The sequence below is a fragment of the Oryx dammah genome, unplaced genomic scaffold, assembly GCF_014754425.2.
Source record: "Oryx dammah isolate SB20612 unplaced genomic scaffold, SCBI_Odam_1.1 HiC_scaffold_27, whole genome shotgun sequence".
Classification (NCBI taxonomy): domain Eukaryota; kingdom Metazoa; phylum Chordata; class Mammalia; order Artiodactyla; family Bovidae; genus Oryx; species Oryx dammah.
In genome coordinates this window covers 135,351,321-135,376,223 of record NW_024070211.1, presented here as the reverse complement: position 1 = coordinate 135,376,223, position 24,903 = coordinate 135,351,321, and the positions used below count along the sequence as shown (strand labels likewise).

Below are 24,903 nucleotides of genomic sequence, written 5' to 3'. Positions count from 1 at the left end.
GGTACTTTTTGGAGTATTTCCTCAACAACTGAAGACATTTTTGAGTCCCCAGCACTCAATCCATCTTATTATGAAAATCAACAATTCTATTAAAATACATCTAATACTATTTACCTAAGAAGCTGTTGAATAAGCTGAACCAGAGGCAAGCACTGTTTTCCGGAAGATTCATAGATTCCCGTATTAATAAGATCTTTATCCAATGGAGTCCTACTTCTATGAAATGTCGAGGCATTTGCTTCCTGTTCATCAATTTCTTTTTCCTTCTGTGCTTCTTTTTTGGCTTCAATATCCTGTAATTCATGAAGTACAAATTGGTTACCAGTAGTCTTAGAAGCAGGCATAGAGGCACCGTTGGCTGCGCCTGGACCCCACGGCCTAGCTGTGTGCTGACCCACACACCTGGGGACACTGGCTCACAGCCAACCACTGAAAATCACACTGCTCAGCTGTTCTGTTTGTAAACAGACAATTTGTCCTACAAACCCAAAGTCCAGGCTGCCAGTGCAAATGCTCTCCAGCCTCTGTGAAGCTCTTAAAATCTTTACTCCTGCTACTGGCCCTCACAACACCCAATGTGATCACCTAGGCAGAAACTATCTGCTTTGTAAATATGAAGCAATAAACCACAGAATGAGAGGATATATCCACAAGTCCTGTATCTGACATGGGACCTAAAAAATAGAGAAAGAATTCTTACAACTCAAAAATTAAAGGATAAATTACCCAGCTGTAAAGTAAGCAAAAAATGAATGGACATATCTTCAAAGAAGATATACAAATACCTAATGAGCACATGAGAAGATATTCTACATCATTAGTCATCAGGGAATTTCACATCTGTCAGGACAGTAGAACAAAAAAGATGAATAGTATTAACAGCAAGCACTAGCAAGGATATGGAGAAACTGGAATTGACATACAATGTTACTGGGCAGGTAAAATGGTACAGTCACTTAAGAAAACACTCTGACTATTCCTCGAAACATTACACACACAGTTACCATAAAATTCAGCAACTCTACTCCAAGGCATATACCCATAAGGAATAAACACATATGTCCACAAAAAAACCTACACACAAATATTCATAACAGCATTATTCATAATAACTTAAAAGGGGGAACAATCTAAATGTCAATCAGCTGATAAATACGTGAACAAAATGTACTATATCCATACAAGAGAATACTGTTTAGCAATTTAAAAAAAGTAAGTACAATATGAAGGTCACAACCTCACTCAACTTTGAAAACACTGTTAACTGGAAAGAGCCAAATACAAAAAGCTACACACTGTATAAATTCACTTATATGAAATGTCCAAAACAGAGAAATCTTTACAAACATAAAGTGGATTAGTGGTAGTCAATTGCTGCAAGGAGTGGGGAATGGGCAGAAACAATTAAGGAGCACAAACTTTCTTTCTGGAGTGAGGTAAGTGAGAAAATTAGACGTTAGTGACGATGGCTGAAAAATTCTTCAAATATACCAAAAAAATCACTTTAAAAACCTGAATTTTATACCAGGTGAAGTAGAACTCAATAAAATTATTTTAAACAAGTTCTGAAGGAGGTATCTTTTGCCAATCAAATGCAACCAATGTTCCTGAGGATGTACTATATACTAAGCATTCCTCTAGCAGTCAAATTTACTGTGAAAAAAGCATTCAACTTCTTTCCTTCTGGTCTTTATTTTCTAACAGTAAACAGCAGAATAAGTCTAAACACAACAGTCCGCTCCATCCTAAGAAGTGGCTGGACTAGAACTATGCCACCCACAATTAAAGTAAGAAGGCAACATGGGTTGGAAAGCTTAAAACTGTGTGTGCTTTTGACCAAATTTTATTACTAAAACTTTTTCCTAATCGGTTCAGTTGCTCAGTGATGACCAACTCCAAGCCTGCCCATGTATCACCAACTCCGGAGCTTGTTCAAAATGGTATCCATTGAGTCAGTCATGTCATCCAACCATCTCATTCTCTATTGGCCCATTCTCCTCCTGCCTTCAAACTTTCTAAGCATCAGGGTCTTTTCGAATGATTCAGTTCTTCGCAGCAGGTGGCCAAATTGTTGGGAGCTTCAGCTTCAGCATCAGTACTTCCAATGAATATTCAGCACTGATTTCCTTTAGGATTGACTGGTTTGATCTCCTTGTAGTGCAAGGGACTCTCAAAGAGTTATCTGCAACACCACAGTTGAAAAGCATCAATTCACCAGCAGTCAGCCTTCATTACAGTCCAAATCTCACATCCATACATGACTACTGGAAAAACCATGGCTTTGACTAGACAGACCTTTGTCAGCAAAGGGATGTCTGCTTTTTAATATGCTGTCTAGGTTTGTCATAGCTTTTCCTCCAAAGAGAAAGTGTCTTCCAATTTCATGGCTGCAGTCACCATTTGCAGTGATTTTGGAGTCCAAGAAAGTACAGTCTGTCACTGTTTCCATTGTTTCCCATCTATTTGCCATACACTGATGGGACTGGATGCCATGATCTTGAATTTCTGAATGTTGAGTTTTAAGCCAGCTTTTCCACTCTTCTCTTTTACTTTCATCAAGAGACTCTTTAGTTCCTCTTTGCTTTCTTCCGTAAGGGTGATGTCATCTGCATCTTTGAGGTTATTGATATTTCTCCCGGCAATCTTGATTTCAGCTTGTGCTTCATCCAGCCCAGCATTTTGCATGATGTACTCTGCACAGAAGCTAAATAAGCAGGGTAACAATATGCAGCCTTGACATACTCCTTTCCCAACTTGGAACCAGTGTATTGTTCCATGTCGGATCTCACTGTTGCTTCTTTTCATTTTTTAATTGAAGGATAATTGCTTTACAGAATTTTGTTCTTTTAACTGTTGCTTCTTGACCTGCATACAGATTCCTCAGGATGCGGGTAAGGTGGTCTGATATTCCCATCTCTTTAAGAATTTTCCACAGTTTGTTGTGATCCACATAGACAAAGGCTTTAGGCAGTGAATGAAGCACAAGTAGATGTTTTCCTGGAACATCTTGCTTTTTCTATAATCCAACGAATGTTGGCAACTTCATCTCTGGTTCCTCTGCCTTTTCTAAATCCAGATTGAACAATTGAAAGTTCTCAGTTCATGTACTATTGAAGACTACCTTGGAGAATTTTGAGCATTACTTTTCTAGCATGTGAGATGAGTGCAACTGTGTGGAAGTTTGAACATTCTTTAGCACTGCCTTTCTTTGGGAATGAAATGAAAAGTGACCTTTTCCAGTCTTGTGGCCACTGCTGAGTTTTCCAAATTTGTTGGCATATTGAGTATAATACTTCAACAGACCATCATTTAGGATTTGAAATAGCTCAGCTGGAATTCCATCACCTCCACTAGCTTTGTCCTAGTGATGCTTCCTAAGGCCCACTTCACTTCGCATTCTAGGATGTATGGCTCTAGGTGAGTGATCACACCATCATGATTATCTGGGTCATTAAGATCTTTTTTGGATAGTTTGTGTATGTATTCTTGCCACCTCTTCTTAATATCTTCTGCTTCTGTTAGGTCCATACTGTTTCTGTCCTTTATCGAGCCCATCTTTGCATGAACTGTTCCCTTGGTATCTCTAATTTTCTTGAAGAGATCTCTAGTCTTTCCCATTCTATTGTTTTCTTCTATTTTTTTGCACTGATCACTCAGAAAGGCTTTCTTATCTCTCCTTGCTATTCTTTGGAACTCTGTATTCAGATGGGTATATATATCTTTCCTTTTCTCCTTTGCCTTTTGCTTCTCTTCTCAGCTATTTGTAAGGCCTCTACTTTGCCTTTTTTCATTTCTTTTTCTTGGAGATGGCTTTGTTCACCACCTCCTGTACAATGTTATGAACCTCCGTCCATAGTTCTTCAGGGACTCTCTCTATCAGATCTAATCCTTTGAGTCTATTTGTCACTTCCCCTTTATAATTGTAAGGAATTTGATTTAGGTCATACCTGAATGGTATAGTGGTTTTCCCTACTTTTTCCAATCTAAGTCTGAATTTTGCAATAAGGAGTTCATGATCTGAGACACAGTCAGCTCCCAGTTTTGTTGGTGCTGACTGTATAGAGCTTCTCCATCTTCCGCTACGAAGAATATAATCAATCTGATTTTGGTGTTGACCATATAGTGATGTCCATATATAGAGTCATCACTTGTGTTGTTGGAAGAGGGTGTTTGCTATGACCACTATGTTCTCTTGGCAAAACTCTGTTAGCCTTTGCCCTGCTTCATTCCATACTCCAAGGCCAAACATACCTGTTACTCCAGGTATCTCTTGAGATCCTCCTTTTGCATTCCAATCCTCTATGATGAAAAGAACATCATTTTTTGGTGTTAGTTCTAGAAGGTCTTGTAGGTCATCATAGAATAGTTCAACTTCATCTTCTTCAGCATTACTAGTCAGGTCATAGACTTGGATTACTGTGATGTTGAATGGTTTGCCATGGAAATGAACAGAGATCAGTCTTTCATTTTCGAGACTGCACCCAAATCCTGCATTTTGGACTCTTGTTGACTACAAGGGCTACTCCATTTCTTCTAAGGGATTCTTGCCCACAGTAGTAAATATAATGGTCATCTGAGTTAAACTCACCCATTCCAGTCCACTTTAGTTCGCTGATTCCTAAAATGTTGATGTTCATTCTTGCCATCTCCTGTTTGACCTCTTCCAATCTAACTTGATTCATGGACCTAACATTCCAAGTTCCTATGCAATATTGTTCTTTACAGCATCGAACTTCACTTCCATCACCAGTCACAGCCACCACTTGGCTTTGTTTTCTTTTTTGGCTCCATCTCTTCATTCCTTCTGGAGTTATTTCTCTACTCTTCTCCAGCAGCAGATTGGACACGTACTGACCTGGGAAGTTCATCTTTCACTGTCATATTTTGTTGCCCTTTCATACTGTTTATGGGGTTCTCAAGGCAAGAATACTGAAGTAGTTTCCTATTCCCTTCTCCAGTGGGCCATGGTTTGTGGACCCATCCAGTGGACCCATACATCTTGGGTGGCCCCAGATGGCATGGCTCTTAAGTTTCACTAGGTTAGACAAGCTTGTGATCCATGTGATCAGTTTGGGTGAAAGTGAAAGTGAAGTCATTCAGCATGTCCAACTCTTTGCGACCCTGTGGACTGTGGCCTACCCCGCTTCTCCACCCACAGGATTTTCCAGGCAAGAGTACTGGAGTGGGTTGCCATTTCCTTCTCCAAAGGATCTTCCTGACCCAGGGATTGAACCCAGGTCTCCTGAATTGAAGGCAGACGCTTTACCATCTGAGCCACCGGGGATCAGTTTGGTTAATTTCTGCCAACTGTGGTTCTCATTCTGTCTGCCCTCTGAAGGATAAGGATAAAAGGCTTTTGGAAGCTTCCTGATGGGAGGGGCTGGCTGGCTAGCTCTGATGGGTGGGGCCACGCTCAGTTCAGTTCAGTGGCTCAGTCGTGTCCGACTCTTTGCGACCCCATGAATCACAGCACGCCAGGCCTCCCTGTCCATCACCAACTCCTGGAGTTCACTCAGACTCACGACCATCGAGTCAGTGATGCCATCCAGCCATCTCATCCTTTGTCGTCCCCTTCTCCTCCTTCCCCCATTTCCTCCCAGCCATCAGAGTCTTTTCCAGTGAGTCAACTCTTCACATGAGGTGGCCAAAGTACTGGAGTTTCAGCTTTAGCATCATTCCTTCCAAAGAAATCCCAGGACTGATCTCATTTAGAATGGACTGGTTGGATCTCCTTGCAGTCCAAGGGACTCTCAAGAGTCTTCTCCAACACCACAGTTCAAAAGCATCAATTCTTAGGCGCTCAGCCTTCTTCACAGTCCAACTCTCACATCCATACATGACCACAGGAAAAACCATAGCCTTGACTAGACGGACCTTAGTCGGCAAAGTAATGTCTCTGCTGTTGAATATGCTATCTAGGTTGGTCTTAACTTTTCTTCCAAGGAGTAAGCGTCTTTTAATTTCATGGCTGCAATCACCATCTGCAGTGATTTTGGAGCCCCCCAAAATAAAGTCTGACACTGTTTCCGCTGTTTCCCCATCTATTTCCCATGAAGTGATGGGACCAGATGCCATGATCTTCGTTTTCTGAATGTTGAGCTTTAAACCAACTTTTTCACTCTCCTCTTTCACTTTCATCAAGAGGCTTTTTAGTTCCTCTTCACTTTCTGCCATAAGGGTGGTGTCATCTGCATATCTGAGCTTATGGATATTTCTCTTGGCAATCTTGATTCCAGCTTGTGTTTCTTCCAGTCCAGCATTTCTCATGATGTACTCCGCATATAAGTTAAATAAGCAGGGTGACAATATACAGCCTTGACGTACTCCTTTTCCTATTTGGAACCAGTCTGTTGTTCCATGTCCAGTTCTAACTGTTGCTTCCTGACCTGCATACAGATTTCTCAAGAGGCAGGTCAGGTGGTCAATTCATTTTTCTGTTGATGGGTGGGGCTGTGTTCCTTCCCTGTAGTTTGGCCTGAGGCCAAAACACGGTATGAGTAATGGCAGCCTCCTTCAAAAGGAATTATGCTAGTATGCTGCAGCTCCCATGACTGTTGTATTCAGTGTGCCTTACCCCTTGGCAGGACTGTTACAGGCAAGTCTGGCTCAGTCTCTGGTGGGGACACTGCTCCTTTCTCCTGGGTCCTGGTGTACAAGGTTTTGTTTGTGCCCTCTCCAAGAGCCTGTTTCCCCAGTCCTATGTAAGTTCTGTAACCAAATCCCCTGGCCTCCAAAGTCAAATTCCTTCGGGTTCTCAGTCCCTTTGCCAGAATCCCAGGTTAGGAAATCTGTTGTGGGCCCTTGAACTTTTAGCGACCTCCTCCAAGAGGACTGATTCTAAGCCTCCATCAGCCATTAAGCTGCCCATGAGAAGATCAATCATGAATCGACGACCTGGACTTATGTTAACTTCGTTACCTGAAACTGGAGGTCGCCATTAGCCTCATCATAGAGCCACCGAGCAGATGACCCACAAACTGGAGAACGATTACACCAAAGACGTTCTGGCACTGTTACAAAAGTTCAAGGGCCCACAACAGATTTCCCATATGCTTACTAAATTAACAGGCTCTAAAAACACTGCTTGAGTCTAGTCCACATATCATAGCTCCCATCAGGTGAGCTGTTACACTGAGCCACAGGAGACTCAGGAAGAGAAGGAAGCAGCCTAGAATCAACAAACTGCCACTCACTAGCCATGACACCTTAGCACCACTATTAACTTCTGTGGTACTTCTGAGGCCTATAAAATGAAATTTTAAGACAACTTTTTCCACTAGTGAAAAAAATTCACATTTTCTGGCACTACAAGAAAAATTTAAACAGGAAAATTTTCTCTGTCCTATGGCCTTTCTCTCCTCGCTGTACATGATGTATTCACATTAGTAACAGTGAAGTCACTCAGCCATGTGCAAATCTTGGCAACCCCATGGACTGTAGCTTACCAGGCTCCTATGTCCATGGGATTTTCCAGGCAAGTGTACTGGATGGGTTGCCATTTCCTTCTCCAGGGGGTTTTCCCAGCCCAGGGATTGAACCTGGGTCTCCTGCATTGCAGGCAGACACTCTACCATCTGAACCACCAGGGAAGCCCCTGTGTATTCACATTACGCATGGACTAAACCTCCTCATCAGCAGATATACCTGCTTAACCAAAGAGAAACATTCTACCAGGATCAACAAGTAATGCCTTAAAAGAAAACCCTCCTTCTTGATCTTCTAAGAGGCCATGGGGAGGCTTAGATCTGGACTGTGTAAACTGTCAATAATAACATCATTTAATGTACAGCCCTCTATCTAAAAAAACTTATATAACTGTGCCTTGACTTGTAATGGGTGCAATAGTTCTCAGAAATTTCTGACAGGCTGTTCCTGGGGTATAATCCTATATTTGGCTTGAATAAAATTTTCTATCCCTTTTTTAAATCCACTGATTTTTTTTTGACATCAACATGGCTGACAAAAGAGAAAATGAAAGTAAAGTACACAGCACAGCATCTGAGGGAGAAATGGCACACAATGCATCATACTTGCTACTAACATCATTGTATGTTTGACTGCTTCTAATTTTTTTCAATTTAAGCAAAGTAGGTATATTTTCAAAACATTTTTAATACACTCACATCATCCAATTTTATCAGTGTAAGTTTTTAAATTGAAAACTATTATGACAACGAGAGCAACAAAAGTAGCTATGAATGACAAATATGCACATGCAAATAGAAGCTCACACCCCACCCTACTCCCAGAATAGCTATAGTCTTCAAAAAAAGACCGGCATGCCTCATGTTAATGAGGTTAAGGGCTAGAACTCACATACTGGCTGCTTACATGTGCAATAAATGGCACAATCACATTGGAAATTGTATACACTCACCCTAGGATCCAGCAAATTCTAATTCAGAGTATTTACCCAAAAGAAAACACAAGTGTTCACTGAAGGACTTGTACACAGCATGATCACAGCAGCTTTAATAATCAAAAATCATTATATGTCTACCAACAAGAGAATGGATACATCAATAGTGCCATAATCACACAAGGAAGCACTTCTCAATAGCAAAAATTAATAATACATCCAACATATCTGAATCTAAAACTCATTATCAAGGCAAAATAAAGCTAACACAAATCAGTACTTATTGTATGATATCATTTATGTGAAAATCAAAACTGGCAAAAAAAATTTTTTTTCTAATTTTTACTTATTTACTGATTTAGCATTGGCTGCACTGGTCTTTGTTGCTGTACACGTGCTTTCTCTAGTTGCGACAAGCAGGAGCTACTCTCCAGTTGCAGTATGTGGGCTTCTGAGTGCAGTGGCTTCTCTTGTTACGGAGTGCACCAACTTTTGTAGTTATGCCACTCTGGGCTCAGTAGCTGGGGTGCCCAGGTTTAGTTATTCCTCTGCATGTGGAATCTTCCTGGACCAGGGATTGAACTCAGGTCCCCTGCATTGGCAGGCAGATCCTTAACCACTGGAAGTCCCTTAGCCAATAAAGTCCCCCAAACTGGCCAGCATCTTCTGAGAGAGGCAGGAAAGCATGCTAACTTCACATGCAAAGGGGCACAAAGGCACTTTCTGGGATAATGGCAATGATTTATATTATGATTGGGGTATCTGTCAAATTCAATTAATAAATAGACACAAAGTGGGTATATTTTATTATACCCAGTAACTCAGTTCTTTTAAACTACTTGTAATTTTTAATTATAGAAATATTTAGATGTTACTAAAAGTCTTATGTTTCAAAGTTTTTTTAATTCTGGCAAAGTTTCAGTCTCAGCTCACTGGTAAGTAAAATCGCTTCCATCAGCTTATAAACACACGTGCACACACATATATTCCTAGGACCATACCTGGATTTCTGCAGTAATGGCTGCATTTAAGGCTGATTCTAAGCCTCCATCAGCCATTAAGCTGCCCACGAGAAGATCAATCATGAATCGACGACCTGGACTTATGTTAACTTCGTTACCTGAAACTGGAAAAGGGCAAGTGTTTTCGGCAGTGTGTGGTAAGCACCGTCCCCTGCCAGCACTTCTCCTGTGCCAGCCCCACACCACCCCTGTTCCTGGCCCAAGCCCACCTGCACAGGGGAGGAGGGCAGAGAGTGCCCGCGCCCGTTCCTCAGCAGTAGGCAGCAGCACTGACCACCCGCTCTGCAACACAGCCTGGGCGGCCGCCTGCACAGTGCTCAACACTCCAGCACTGCTGGCCAGGGCCACCACCGTCTGCTTCAGGCTGTTGAGGAGGACGCTGCCCAGACCTAAACCAAGGAATTCTGGGTCAACCTGGTGACTAATGGCAGCATGCAACTGAAAGGAGAAAAACAATTTTCACTTAGAAGCCCTTAAAAATGAATGCTTTTCAAATTTTTATTAAAGATGAAATAATACCTCAAATTGAGTTTTACTCAAATAGTAAAGGAAAAACTTCCAGTATAGGTATTTTTTTAACTAGACTAAAAAATGTTTATCCATAGTAATTGAGAATCTGAGGTAAAGTATTTCATAAGAGGAATTGTTTAAACCTAACTATAAGTACATATACAGAAAAGCTCAATATCAACAAACTTGTTAAACCCTGTGGAAACAGCACCTTTACCCCACTCTCAACCACCCGTACCATAGAAATATGGACTATAATACAGCCAAAAAAGTATTAAGAGTAGATAGTCAAGCTGAGGGTATATAAGGAATTGCCTCAAGAGCCAAACCAGGACTCATACAGACACATACACAACAGGAGCCAAGGGGTTTGGGGCTGTGAGAGCACACCAAAGCCTTTTGAGACACAGGACACCCTCTGAACAGGAGCTGCCTGTCAGTCAGCCAGGACCTGGGGGCAACATACTACGCACACAAAGCTTTGGGCACAGAGAACCCACAGGAAGTCAAAGACTCAGCCTGCCTTACAAGCAGCTGTGAAATCAAATTTATACCAATCATCTAGGTATGGATATCACAAGTCAAGAACTGAACACCAAAACTCATCTAGAGCCGGAGGAACTCAAAGGAACCTCACAGACAAAAGTGTAAAACTGCCCTCTGAGGACATGTCCAAAGCTAAGAATAAATCCTAGACATAATGTATTAAAATCACAAAACAAAGGCAAAAATCTAACAGGTTACCAAAGGGAAAGTCAAATTAGCTACAAAGAAACAACAACTGCACCAGTAATGATTTCTCACTGGCAACAATAGAGGTCAGAAGACAGCAGAAAATCTTCCAAGTGCTGATAAAACAACCTAAAAAATTAAGCCTCATTAAATTATCTCAAGAGATGTTGAAGCTAATAAAGTTTTTCAGACGTTATAACTCACAGACCTTAATGAAGAAACTTACTGAAGGAGATATCCAAGAGAGAGGTGATATAAGTAACAATGGCAAAACAAACTGATTTAAAAAAAAAAAAAAAGGACTAGGTCTACATATCAGAGTTAAGTATGATCTCTCAAAATTATAGTAATTAATTGAAGGAAAGTTTAAAAATAATTTTATTTCACAAATTCAAGGAGGTATTTCCTTTCACGTTTTAACAACCCTAAAATCAGAATATATCTTATATATTGCAATTGGGAGTGTTCTTCTATTAGCTGCACACACACACAAAAAGTCCCTGGAGTCAACGTAACAGACTACCAAATAATTCAGATACTAATGGTGGAAAGAGACGTTTAGGTTTAAGGCATCCTATAACCTCTGTATTTTTCAGGAAGAGAAATACTGATTAACTTAACATGTTGGGAAATTCACAGTTTAATTTTTCTATAATATGAATAATGTCCAGAAATCAAAATTTCAAAACTTAGGAACAATTAAAGGGATCTGAAAGGAAAAATTCTCAGAAACTTGATCAAAAGATAATAAAATGATGAACAACTTACAGAAAACATCAGTAATCACAAACATAAAAGATTAAATCCACATATTGAAATAAATACTCTCAAACTGAATTCTTTTTACAAATTAAGCTATGTGAGTTAATTTTTTTTAAAGACACAACTAAAAGACCTTGAAAGACAAAACAAAGCAATGGGAAAACACAGCATTAGGCACATATGCACTAAGTGGAGCCAAGCCTAGGACCTGGACAAGGTCTTTCTCCACAGCACTGACAAAAGCAACAGTGTCACTAAAGACCATGGGAAGCAACAGGAAACAGGGCGGACCCCTGACAAGCACACCACCCCACAGGTGTGAGCGTAAGTGAGCTTCCATAAAAGACTTCTGCAGAAGGGAGGCAATATCTAAACTTCTGCTAATTCCATGTTGCAATTAAAAGTTCATTCACTTTCCTGCTTTTTGAAAGCCAAGACAAAAAGGGGAGAGAACAAAAAGGGGGACATGATGGGTCACATAGAAACCCTCACATTATAAACGAGGAAAATAATTTTCTTCAGAAATATTGTACTCTTGACATTGTCATAGGCATTTTATTACAAAGAAAAACACAGTGATCAAAGATTTTAGTTTACTTTCTAACATACACACCAAGGAAACCAGAATTGAAAGAGACACGTGTACCCCAATGTTGATCGCAGCACTGTTTATAACAGCCAGGACATGGAAGCAACCTAGATGTCCATCAGCAGATGAATGGATAAGAAAGCTGTGGTACATATACACAATGGAGCATTACCCAGTCATTACAAAGAATACATCTGAATCAGTTCTAATGAGGTGGATGAAACTGGAGCCGATTATACACAGTGAAGTAAGCCAGAAAGAAAAACACCAATACAGCATACTAACACATATATATGGAATTTAGAAAGATGGTAACGATAACCCTGTATGTGAGACAGCAAAAGAGACACAGATGTATAAAACAGTCTTTTGGACTCTGTGGGAGAGGGAGAGGGTGGGATGATTTGGGAGAATGGTACTGAAACATGTATAATATCATATAAGAAACGAATCGCCAGTCTAGGTTCAATGCAGGGTTCAGGATGCTTGGGGCTGGTGCACTGGGATGACCCAGAGGGATGGTGTGAGGTGGAGGGAGGGGGGAGGGGGCGGTTGGGATTGGGAACACGTGTACACTCGTGGCGGATTCATGTTGATGTGTGGCAAAATCAATACAATATTGTAAAGTAAAAATAATAATAATAATAATTTTAAAAAGGAAAGGAAAAAATTTTGTAGCTTTTTTTAATTTATTTTTTTATTGAAGGATAATTGCTTTATTGAATTTTGCTGTTTTCTGCCAACCTCAACATGAATCAGCCACAGGTATACACATATCGCCTTCCTTTTGAACCTCCCTCCCATCTCCGGCCCCATCCCACCCCTCTAGGTTGATACAGAGCCCCTGTTTGAGTCTCCTGAGCCACACAGCAAATTCCCAGCAAATTCCCCTTGGCTATCTATTTTACATATGGTAACGTAAGTGTAGCTTTTCTTACACTGACCTTTATCCTTAATGTCTCCTGTGAGGAAGTGGAGGTACTACTGGAGGAAGCAGAACTTCCCGAATGAAGCTCTCCTCTCAGGCCAGAGGGGAGACTGGCACCCACACGCAGCTGATCATCTACTGTCACACCCAGTTACTTCTTTACACACAGTAACTGTAAATTCAAGACTGACTCCCTGATGAATGCCAACAAGCTGAATTCAGCCGTAATAACATACTCGATATATATATTCTTACCTGCATGCAGAGACTGACTTACAGGATAAACACAAAATAATCAGATTGATTTTTTTAAGCATCATAAACATTACACTCCATCACAATCTTACTTTCAGATACTTCAAATTTTTCAATAGTAGTTCATTTAACAGGTTAAATCCCATGCCCTTTAATATGCATAAACATCATTACAAATACCTAAGACACTTTATATAATGGGAAAAAGGAAAGAAAAAGCATTAATACCTGAAGCCGTAGAAGATTGAGTGTTGCCACAGTCATACACTCTTTCTCTTGAGGTGGGGGCCAGTCAGCAGTGCCATCCATCCCCTCACTCACTTGCCGAAGTAGGAGATCTAACTGTTCAAAAGTCATTGAGCAGATGTCCACCACAAAAGGGACACGAAGGCCAATGGACCACTCAGAACAGGAAGACCAAGCAAAACTCTATGGAAGAAACACAAGAACCTAAAATGAATCTACACATTCAGTTATCAGCCTGTTCCACAAGAGAGTCACCATTAGGAATGACAAAGATGCCCTAAATTACTACGTTTTCATCCCTCTAACTATCCCAAAGGTGCAAGCATTTTCAGTTATCTAATTCACATACTAACAGCTTCCAATTTCCTCTCTCAATTCAGTACTCCATCTTGTTTTCAAAACTCTGTTTGCTACCAAAATTAAGCAACTGAGTAAAACTGAAAACTAAAATCTGTTCAAATAACCCCAAAGAAGTCAGGAAGCAATAAAGGAACAAAAAGAAGAAAGCAAACAAAAAAACTAATAAATGACAGATAAGAGTCTGAACATAAAAACAGAAAGAGAGAGATCATCAGGATACAGCAAAACCAAACCCTAACTATACAGTATCTACAAGAAATTTACGTTAAATGTAAGGATAAAAGGTGGCTTAGTAAAGGGATAAGGAGTAGCTTTAGGAACCTAGAATCTTAGGTTCATGCATCAAGGTAAATTAGAAGTGTTCAACCAGGAAATGGCAAGAGTGAACACGGGCATTTTAGGAATCAGAAAACTAAAATGGATGGGAATGAGTGAATTCAATTCAGATGACCACGTGGAAAGAATCCCTTAGAAGAAATGGAGTAGACTTCACAGTCAACAAAAGAGCCTGCAATGCAGTACTTGGGTGCAATCTCAAAAGCAACAAAATGATCTCAGTTCGTTTCTAAGGCAAACCTATTCAACATCCCAGTCATTAGTGGTTGGGGCATCCCAGTCATGCCCCAAACACTAATGCCGAAGAAGCTGAAGTTGAACAGTTCCATAAAGTTCCACAAGGCCTTCTAGAACACCAAAAAAAAAAGATGTCCTTTTTATCATAGGAAATTGGAAATGCAAAAGCTGGAAGTCAATAGATAACCTGGAACAATAGGCACATTTGGCCTTGGAGTATTAAAATGAAGCAGGGCAAAGGCTAATAGACTTCTGTCAAGAGAACACACTAGTCAAAGCAAACACCCTCTTCCAACAACACAAGAGATGACTCCACACATGGACATCACCATGTCAGGTCAATACCGAAACAAAATTGATCATATCCTTTGCACCTCACAATGGAAAATCTCTGTACAGTCAGAAAAAACCAGACCCGGACCTGACTATGATTCAGATCATGAGCTCCTGATTGCGAAACTCAGGCTTAAATTGAAGAATGTAGGGAAAATGCCATTCAGGTATGACCTAGATCAAATCCATTACAATTGTATGGTAGATGTGACAAATAGCTTCAAGAGATCAGATTGGGTAGGAAGAGTGCCTGAAGAACTAAGGACAGAGGTTTATAACGTTGTATAGGAGGAACCAATCAAAATCATCCCAAAAGAAATGCAAGGAGGCAAAGGGCATATATGAGGAGTCTGCACTAACAGCTGAGGAAAGAGAAGTAAAAGTCAAAGGAGAAAGAGAAAGATATATCCAACTGAATGCCGAGTCCTAGACAATAGTAAGGACAGATACAAAAGCATTCTTACATTAACAATGTAAAGAAATACAGGAAAACAATAAAATAGGATAGGAAAGATTAGAGATCCCTTCAAGACATTTGGAGATAATCAAGGGACTATTTAATGCACAGATGGACACAGTAAAGGATAGAAACCATAAGGATTAAACAGAACCAGAAGAGTTTAAGAAGAAGTGAGAAGAATACACAGAAGTATATAAGAATGGTCTTAATGACATGGATAACCACGATTATGATCACTCACCAAGAGGAGAACATCCTGAAGCTGAAGTCAAGTGGGCCTGAGGAAGCATTACTACCACCAAAGCTACTGGAGGTGATGGTATTCTAGCTATTTAAAATCCTAAATGATGATGCTGTTAAAGTGCACTCAATATGCCAGCAAGTTTGGAAAACTCAGCAATGGCCACAGAACTGCAAAAGGTCAGTTTTCATTCCAATCCCAAAGAAAGGCAATACCAAAGAATGTTCAAACTACCATACAATTATGCTTATTTCACATTCCAGCTAGACAATGATCAAAATTCTTCAAGCGAGGCTTCAAGAGTACATGAACTGAAAACTTCCAGATGTAGTGACTGGTTTCAGAAAAGGAAGAGGGACCAGAGATCGAACAGCCAACATTTGTTGGATCATAGAAAAAGCAGGAATTCCAGAAAACATCTATTACTGCTTCACTGACTACGCTAAACCCTTTGACTGTGTGTGTCACAACATTCACAACAAACTAGAAAATTCTTAAAAGAGATGGGAATATAGCTGTTCCTTGAGAAAGCCTTATGCAAGTCTAGAAGCAACAGTTAGAACTGGACATGGAACAATGGACTGGTTCCAAATTAGGAAAGGAGTGTGTCAAGCCTGTATACTGTCACCCTGCCTATTTAACTTATATGCAGAGTACATCATGCAAAATGTGGGCTGAATGAATCACAACCTAGATTCAAGATTGCCGGGAGAAATATCAAGAACTTCAAATATGCAGATGATACCACTCTAACAGTAGAAAAAGAACAGGAATTAAAGAACCTCTTGAAAAAGGTCAAAGAGGAGAGTGAAAAAAATGACTTAAAACTCAATATTCAAAAAACTACGATCATGGCGTCTGCTCCCATTACTTCATGGCAAAGAGATGGGAAAGAAAAAAAGAAACAGTGACAGATTTTATTTTCTTGGTCTCCAAAATCACTGGGGGCAGTAACTGCAGCCATGAAATTCAAAGATGCTTGCTCCTTGGAAGAAAACTATACAAAACCTAGGCAGCATATTAAAAAGCAAAGACGTCACTTTGCTTCAAAGGACCATATAGTCAAAGCTATGGTTTTTCCAGTAGTCATGTATGGATGTGAGAGTTGGACTATAAAGAAAGCTGAGTGCTGAAGAATTTGATGCTTTTGAACTGTGGTGCTGTAGAAGACTCTTGAGAATCCTTGAACTGCAAGGAGATCAAACCAGTCAACCCTAAAGGACATCAGTCCTTAACATTCATTGGAAGAACTGAGGCTGAAGATGAAGCTCTAATACTCTGGCCACCGGATGTGATGAGCCAACTCTTTGGAAAAGACCCTGATGCTGGGAAAGATTGAGGGCAGAAGAAATGGTGACAAAGGATGAGATGGTTGGATGGCATCACCAACTCAACGGACATGAGTTTGAGCAAACTGTGGGAGACACTGAAGGACAGGGAAGCCTGGTGTGCTGCAGTCCACGAAGTCACAAAGAGTTGGACAGGACTTGGCAAGTGAACAATAAAACAACAATCCTCTTTGATCTACCTCCCACAGTAATTTAAGTTAAAAAAAATGGGATTTAATTAAACTTAAAAGCTTTTATCAGCAATTATTCAGTCACTACGGCATGTCCAACTCTTTGGCAATTCCACAGACTGTAGCCCACCATGCTCCCCTGGCCATACAGATTTCGCAGGCAAGAATACTGCAATGGGGTGCCATTTCCTTCTGCAGGGGATCTTCCTGAGCCAGGGATGAATCCACATCTCCTGCTTTGGCAAGCTGAATCTTTACCACTGAGCCACCAGGGAAGCCCCATGCATAGCAAGGAAACTCTGAACAAGGTGAAGACAACCCCCAGAATGGCAGAAAAAAGTTATTGCAAATGTAACAACTGACAAAGGATTAATTTCTAAAATATACAAGCAGTTCATGTAGCTCAACAGCAGAAAAACAAAAAACCCAATCAAAAAACGGGCAGAAGACCTAAACATTTCTCCAAAGAAGACATATACATGGCTAAAAAACACACGAAAAGATGCTCAATATCACTCATTATTAGAGAAATGCAAATCAAAATTACAATGAGGTATCACCTCACACCAGCCAGAATGGCCATCAGCAAAAAAATCTACAAATGATAAATGAGTGTGGAAAAAAAACCATCTTGCACTACTGATGGGCATATAACTGGTACAGCCACTATAAAGAACAGTATGGTGATTCCTTTAAAAACTAGGAATAAAACTACCATATAGTCCAGTAATTCCCACTACTGGGCATATACCCTAAGAAACCGTAACTGAAAAAGGCACATGTACCCCAATGTTCACTGCAGCACTATTTATAATAGCCAGGACCTGGAAGCAACCTAGATGTCCATCAACAGAGGAATGGATAAAGAAGTTGTGGTACATGTATACAATGGAGCATTACTCAGGCATAAAAAGGAACAAACCTGAGTCAGTTCTAGTGAGGTGGATGAACCTAGAGCCTGTTGTACAAAGTGAAGTAAGTCAGAAAGAAAAAAGCAAATATTGTGTGTTAATGCATATATATGTGAAATCTAGAAAACTGACACCAATAACCTATTTTCACGCAGGAATAGAGATGCAGACATAGAGAACAGACTTGTGGACACAGCAGGGGAAGTTGAGGTGGGACGAACTGAGCGAGTAGCAGGGAAACATATACATTACCATATTCAAGATAGCTATGGGAAGTTGCTCTATGACACAGGGAGCTCAACACAGTGTTCTGTGATAACCTAGAGGGGCGGGGTGGGGTTGGGGGGAGGTCAGAGGGACGGACATGTATATACTTATGGTTGATTCATGTTGTACAACAGAAGCCAATACAATTTTGTAAAGCAATTATCCCTCTAGCTCAGGCGGTAAGGAATCTGCCTGCAATGCAGGAGACTCGGATTCAATTCCTGGATTGGGAAAATCCTCTCGAGAAGGGAATTTCAACCCACTCCAGTATTCTTGCCTGGAAAATTCCATGGACAGAGGAGCCTGGAAAGCTACAGTCCGCAAAGCAAAGAGTCGGACATGACTGAGAAACTAACATTCCACTCCAGATTATCCTCAAATTGAAAATAAAATTTTTAAAAAGATATAAATTTAACAAAACAGGACTTATATGCTGAAAACCCTGATAAATGAAATCAACAAAAATGCAAATAAACATTTAAACATAATATTTTAATAGACTAGAAAACTCAATGTAGCAAAAATGTCAATTCTTCACAAACTGATTACAGGCTGAACACAATCTCTACCAAAACTAAGCAAGGTATTTTTGCAAACATAGACAAGATTACTCTAACTTTTAATGGATAGGCAGAGGAACTAAAATATAGACTTCTTAAATTTTTTTCAAATACAAGGGTGGAAGAGTTATAATACACAATTACTAATCTAATGAAAATTAAAACGGAGTACCTACATTAAAAAAGAAACTTCAGAGCAAGGGAAAACAAGCATCAAGTGGGGCACTGAAAAACAACTGAAGGGTCAATTCACCAAGACAACCAAACATTCAAAATGTGTTATGTGTCAAAGAAAAATTTCAAAATATATAAAACAAAAATTGATAGATTTACCCTAAAATGCCAATGAAATTTACCCTAAAATGCCAATGAATAACCAAGTTGAGAAAAGATTAATTCCTAATTCAAAACTTACCAAAAAACTACATTAATCAAAACAGTGTGGTCTGGTACAAAATCAGATTCAAAGATCAATGAAGCAGACTACAGTAAACATTGCCTACATGGTCAAATGATTTTCGACAAGTGCCAAGACCATTCAATGGGGAAAGAACAAAGGTTTTTCTATAAACAGTGCTGGGGAAACCGCAGAAGAATCAATTTGATCCTTACCTTACATCATATATGGAACAATGGATCAAAGACCATAAAACATAAGACTTAAAACTATGAAACTATTACAAGACTGGAAAGTCTACATGATCATGTATTTCTTGGATATATATATATGACACTGAGAGCACTGAAAACAGAAGAAAAATTAAAACTTTTGTGCATCAAAGAACACTATCAACAGAATAAAAAGAAAACCATAGAATGGCAGAAAAACAGTTGTAAATCATCTTCCTGATAAGGGATTAATAACCACAATATACCAAGAACTGCTACAACTTAAAGAAATCTAATTCAAATATGGGCAAAGAACTTGAATACATTTCTCCAATAAAGATATATAAATGGTCAATAAGCACTGACCATTTCAATAGGGAAGTGCAAATCAAAACCACAATGCGATATCACTTCATACTCACTGTGATGGCCTTTAAACAAAAAAAGAAACAAAGAAAACAACCAGTTGACAAGAATGTGGAAAACATGAAACCCTTGTGCATAACTAGGGGAAGTGTAGAAATCAGGCAGCTATTGTGGAAAAACAGTAAGGTAGTGTCTCAAAAATTTAAACATAGTTACCATAATGATCCAGCAATTCCAGTCCTAGATATATACTGAAAAAAACTGAAAAGCAGGGACTCACACAGAAATTTCTACACTAATACCTGTTTTGGTTTTTTTTTGGTCACCACAGGCAGAATCTTAGTTCCCTGTCCAGGTATCAAACCCACACCCACTTCAGTAGAAGGCCCTACAGCTACATTATTCACAATTGCCAGAGACAAACAACCCATGTGTTCACTGAAGGAGGAATGGATAAACAAAATGTGGAAGATACACACACATGAATGTTATCAAACCTTTAGAATATAAAATTCTGTTACATGCTATAACATACATCAATGCTGAACATATCATAATCAAATATGAAATAACCCAGACATAAATGATCAAATATTATGTGATTCTACATATATGAGATACCTCAAACAGGCAAATTCAGAAAGTAAATTTCCAGGTCACCAGGGGAGGAGAAATGGAGTTATTGTTTAATGGGTACAGAGTTTCTGTATGAGATGATGAAAAAGTTCTGAAGATGAATAGTAGTGATGGTAACACAACATTGTAGATATACTTAATGCCACTGTATGGTTTACCATAAATTTTTAATGATCAAAAGCACTAATATATAAAAAAAAGATAGAACCAAAAAGAGAAATTAACAAATCCACAATTATTCTTAGACATACCCAGAATAATTTGTCCTCATTGACAGAACAAGCAAACAAAATCAGCAAGGATCTAGAAAAACTGAGTAATACTATCAATGAACTAGATCTAACTGACATTTATAGAACACTTCACCAACAACGGTGAAACACGTCAACAGCAAAACAGACACTGTTTTATACACATGCAGACCATTCACAAAGAGAACACATTCTAAGATAAAAAAAAACGAATCAAGAACTGAAATCATACAGAGAGAGTTTCTTCTCTAACCACAATGGTTAACTAAGAAATCAGTAACAAAGATAAAGAATGATCTCCAAAAATTTTGAAACTAAACAACACACTTAATCCATAGGACAAAGAGCAATTCTCAAAAGAAATTAGAGCCGAACAAAAATGAAAATATATCAAGATTTGTAGACCCAACTAAAGCACTACTTAAGAGGAAAAATTATAGTATCAAGTGCTTACACACTACAAAAGAACAAAGGTCTAAAAATCAACAACCTAAGCTTTCTCCTCAACAAACTAGGAAAACAGTAAAGTGACACCAAAGCAAACTGAAAGGGGAAAAGGGACAAGAGGAGAAACCAATGAAACTGAAAGAAAAGAACAAGGGGAAATTAATGAAACTAAAAGCTAGCTCTTTGAAAAGATTAACAAAATGGGTAAACCCATAATAAAACTGGCAAAGAGAAAAGGCACAAATTACTCATGTCAGGACTGAACGAAGATATCACTGCAGACCCAAAAACGTCAAAAGGTCAGTAAGAAAACACTAGTAAAGAAAATGCTACCCATAGAAACTGGGTAACTTAGAATGGAGCAATACCTGGAGTATCACAAACCAGCAACACTTACCGAAGAGGAAATAATCTGAACAATTCCAGATTAAAAAATTAAATCTGTGGTTAAAAATCTTTGGAGAAAGAAATCTCTAGGGTCATATAAATTCATAGGAAAATATTTAAAAAGAAATGACACTAATTCTACCCAACCCATTCCAGAAAACAGAACCGGAGGGAACACTTGCCAATACCATGTATGAGGCCAGTTTTACCCTGATAAAAAGGCAAGAAAGTATTTTTTAAGAAAGCCACAAACTAGTATCTCTGAAGAGCACTGACAGGAAAACTCTCAACAGTGTATTAGCAAATCAAATCCAACAATATAAAAAAAGACCAAGTGGAGATTATCTCAAAAACACAAGGTTCACCCAGTATTAGAAAATCAATGCATTCCACTATATAAACAGACTTAAGAAGGAAAACATGATCACATCATTTGAGAAGAAAAAGCATTTGACAAAGGACTACACATACAAGTCAAGTATGTTTCTACATACTAGCAACAAATGACAGGAAATTAAAAATTCTACAAAATACCAAGCTATCTACTTTGTACCTGGGCAGGTCCACAGGCAATCCCGACTATATGTTTGGTATCCAGTCCAGGCAGCGCAGAGGGTTCTGGCTTGGTCACACGCAAGGTGTCAAAGTGCTGACATTGGTCATTGCTTCCCCAGCTGTGGACCTCACTGTCCTCAGTCAGGGCCAGGCAGTGGGTGGACCCTGCAGCCACATCAATCACCTTCTTCCCTGGGGGGAAAGGAGGATGCAGATATAGCTTTATGTCTATGACTTGTGTTGCAATAAAGGTATTTACTCTAGGACACTCAGGTCAAAAGGCATTTAATGTAATTGTTTTAATATTATTCACAACTCATCTACTTTACGTACATTATTAAAACCTCCGCTGTGTTTTACTAGCTACAGTCTATTAAGATCTACAGCCTACAAATAAAACTGTGAAATGAAAAGGATCTGTTCATCTTCCTCATCCTTATTCAGAAAAAGACACCTGTACTTTGAATTAACTAGAGATCATATTTTCTTATCCCAATGTATAACCATGCAAAGTGTACTCCTCTTTAAAAGACTATGTTTTTGGAACAGTTATAGGTTCACAGTGAAACTGAGGAGAAGGCACATATCTGCGATATACTCCTGATCCCAATGGACACCAAGCCTCTCTCCATTATTAATTAGTCATTTTTTTACACTCAGACATCTAGTTCTTCTGACATCCTTTGTTGAAACGACAATCTTTGCTCCACTGTATTGCCTTTACTCCTCTGCCAAGGATTGGTTAACTATATCTATGTAGATCTATTTCTAAGCTCTCTTCTTTTCTCCTTTTCTCATGATCATACTTTGTGTTTAGTCACTTAGTCACGTCCAACTCTTTGCAACCCTTTGCACTTTAACCTGCCAGACTCCTCTGTCATGGGATTTTTCACACAAGAAGGCTGGACTGGGTTGCCAATTCCTCCTCCAGTGGATCAAACATGCATCTCCCGGCTCTTCTGCACTGCAGGTAGACTCTTTACCCGCTGAGCGCTCAGGAAAGCCCATAAAGATCCTATTTTAGCCAATACCAAACTGTTCTAATCACTGCAACTTTATAGTTAAGTCTTGAAGCTGGACAGTATCAGTCTTACAACTTGCTCGTCTCCTTTAATATTGTGTTGGCTATTTTGCCTCTCGATATAAACTTTAGACTCAGTTTGTTGATATTCAGAAAATAACTTTCTGGCATTTTGATTGGAATTGCATTAAATCTATAAATCAAGTTGGAAAGAACTGACATCTTAACAATATTCAGTGCTCCTATCAATGTACTTAGAATATCTTTCCATTTAGTTCTTTGATTTCATTCAGCAGTTTTCCTTATACAGATCTCATACATATATTTAGATTTATACTTATGTATTTCATTCTTAGGTTGCTACTGCAAATGGCATTGTATAGTTAATTTCAAATTCTACTTGTTAGTTGCCAGTATGTAAGAAAGAAATTAACTTTGGCATATTAACCTTGTATGTCACAACCTTGTTAGTTCCAGGACGGTTTTTTAGTCAATTCTTTCAAATTTTCAACATAAACAAGTCGTCTGTGAACAAAGTTTTATTTATTCCTTCTCAATCTCTATAGCTTTTATTCCCTTTTCTTGTTTTATTGCATTAAACTTCCAGTAATAATTTGGACAGAAAATGATGAAATGGAACATCCTTTCTCCATGACAACGCCCAACCAGATGTCACACAACCAAAGCATCACAAGTTGAACAAATTGGGCTATGAAGTTTTGCCTCACCTGCCATATTCACCTGACCTCTTGCCAACCAACTACCACTTCTTCAATCATTCCAGCAACTTTTTGAAGGGAAAACACTTCCTCAACCAGCAGGAGGCAGAAAATGCTTTCCAAGAGTTCACTGAATCTCAAAACATAGATTTTTAAGCTACAGGAATAAACCAACTTATTTCTCATTAGCAAAAATGTGCTGATTACTATGGTTCCTATTTTGATTAATAAAAATGTGTTTGAGCCTAGTTATAATGATTTTCAATTCATGGTTGGAAACCACAATTACGATTGCATGAATCTAACAGCCTTTATCATGTTGAGGAATTTTCCTCTATTCCTAATTTACTAAGTTTTTTTTTAAATCATGAATGGGTACTGAAATTTTGTCAAAAGCTTTTCTTGCACTTATTGATAGGATCATGTGATTTTTCTTCTTCCATCTGTCAACTTGATGGGTTAACTGATTTTTTAACACTGAACCAGCCTTTCATATGTGTCTTGAGTTCATATATATTTTTTTTTTCTTTATATGTCACCCATCAATGGACACTACAGTTAGATACATGTCTTAGCTATTGTGAATAATACTGCAATAAACATGGAGATGCAGATTTTTTTTTTGAGTTAGTGTCTTTGATATCCAGAAGTAGAACTGCTGGCAGTTCTATTTTTATTTTCTGAGGACCCTCCATAGTGTTTTCCAGAGTGGCTCCACCAGTTTACAGTCCCACCAACAGTGCACAAAGTTTCCCTTATCTCTACATCCTTGCCAGCTCTTATTATTTCTTGTCTTTTGATAACAGACATTCTAAGAGGTAAGAGGTGATAGCTCAATGTTTTGAAATGTATTTCATTGATGAGTAGTGATGTTGAACATCTTTTCATGTACCTGCTAGCCGAAATATGTTTTCTTTGGAAAAATGACTATTCAGATCATTTTTTTTTTGCTCTTGAGTTATATGAGATTTATATATTTTGAATACTAACTCCTTATCAAATATATGACTTACAAATATTTCCAGCCATTTCATAGTTTGCTGTTTCATTTCTTTGATGGTTTCCTTTGCTAGACAGAAAGATTATTGATTTTAGATTTCTCTTCTTATATATTTGAAGCTATAAATTTCTACTTAAGCTTTCACTGTATGCCACAAACTTGTAAAAGTTGTATTTTCATTTAGTTTAAAATATTTTAAAATTTCTCTTGAGATGTCTTCATTGACCTATGTTTTATCTGGAAGTAAACTATTTTATCTCTATGTATTTGGGGATTTTCCAGCTA

General features: G+C 38.8%; 1 protein-coding gene and 1 non-coding gene across 6 annotated transcripts in view; both read right to left on the bottom strand.

The window, feature by feature from the left end:
- HERC2 (HECT and RLD domain containing E3 ubiquitin protein ligase 2) overlaps window positions 1–24,903 on the bottom strand; it is a 237,601-nt gene that overhangs the window by 154,790 nt on the left and 57,908 nt on the right. For all 5 annotated transcript variants that reach the window (XM_040227910.1, XM_040227909.1, XM_040227906.1 and 2 more), the window contains 5 exons: window positions 21,877–22,070; window positions 13,386–13,586; window positions 9,591–9,819; window positions 9,361–9,485; window positions 115–293 (listed from right to left, as the gene is read on the bottom strand). In XM_040227910.1, coding sequence (XP_040083844.1) covers window positions 115–293; window positions 9,361–9,485; window positions 9,591–9,819; window positions 13,386–13,586; window positions 21,877–22,070 — 928 coding nt within the window. The remainder of the gene's footprint in view (window positions 1–114; window positions 294–9,360; window positions 9,486–9,590; window positions 9,820–13,385; window positions 13,587–21,876; window positions 22,071–24,903) is intronic.
- Window positions 7,518–7,589, bottom strand: TRNAC-GCA. The gene has a single exon. It is a non-coding gene; the product is annotated as a tRNA-Cys (tRNA).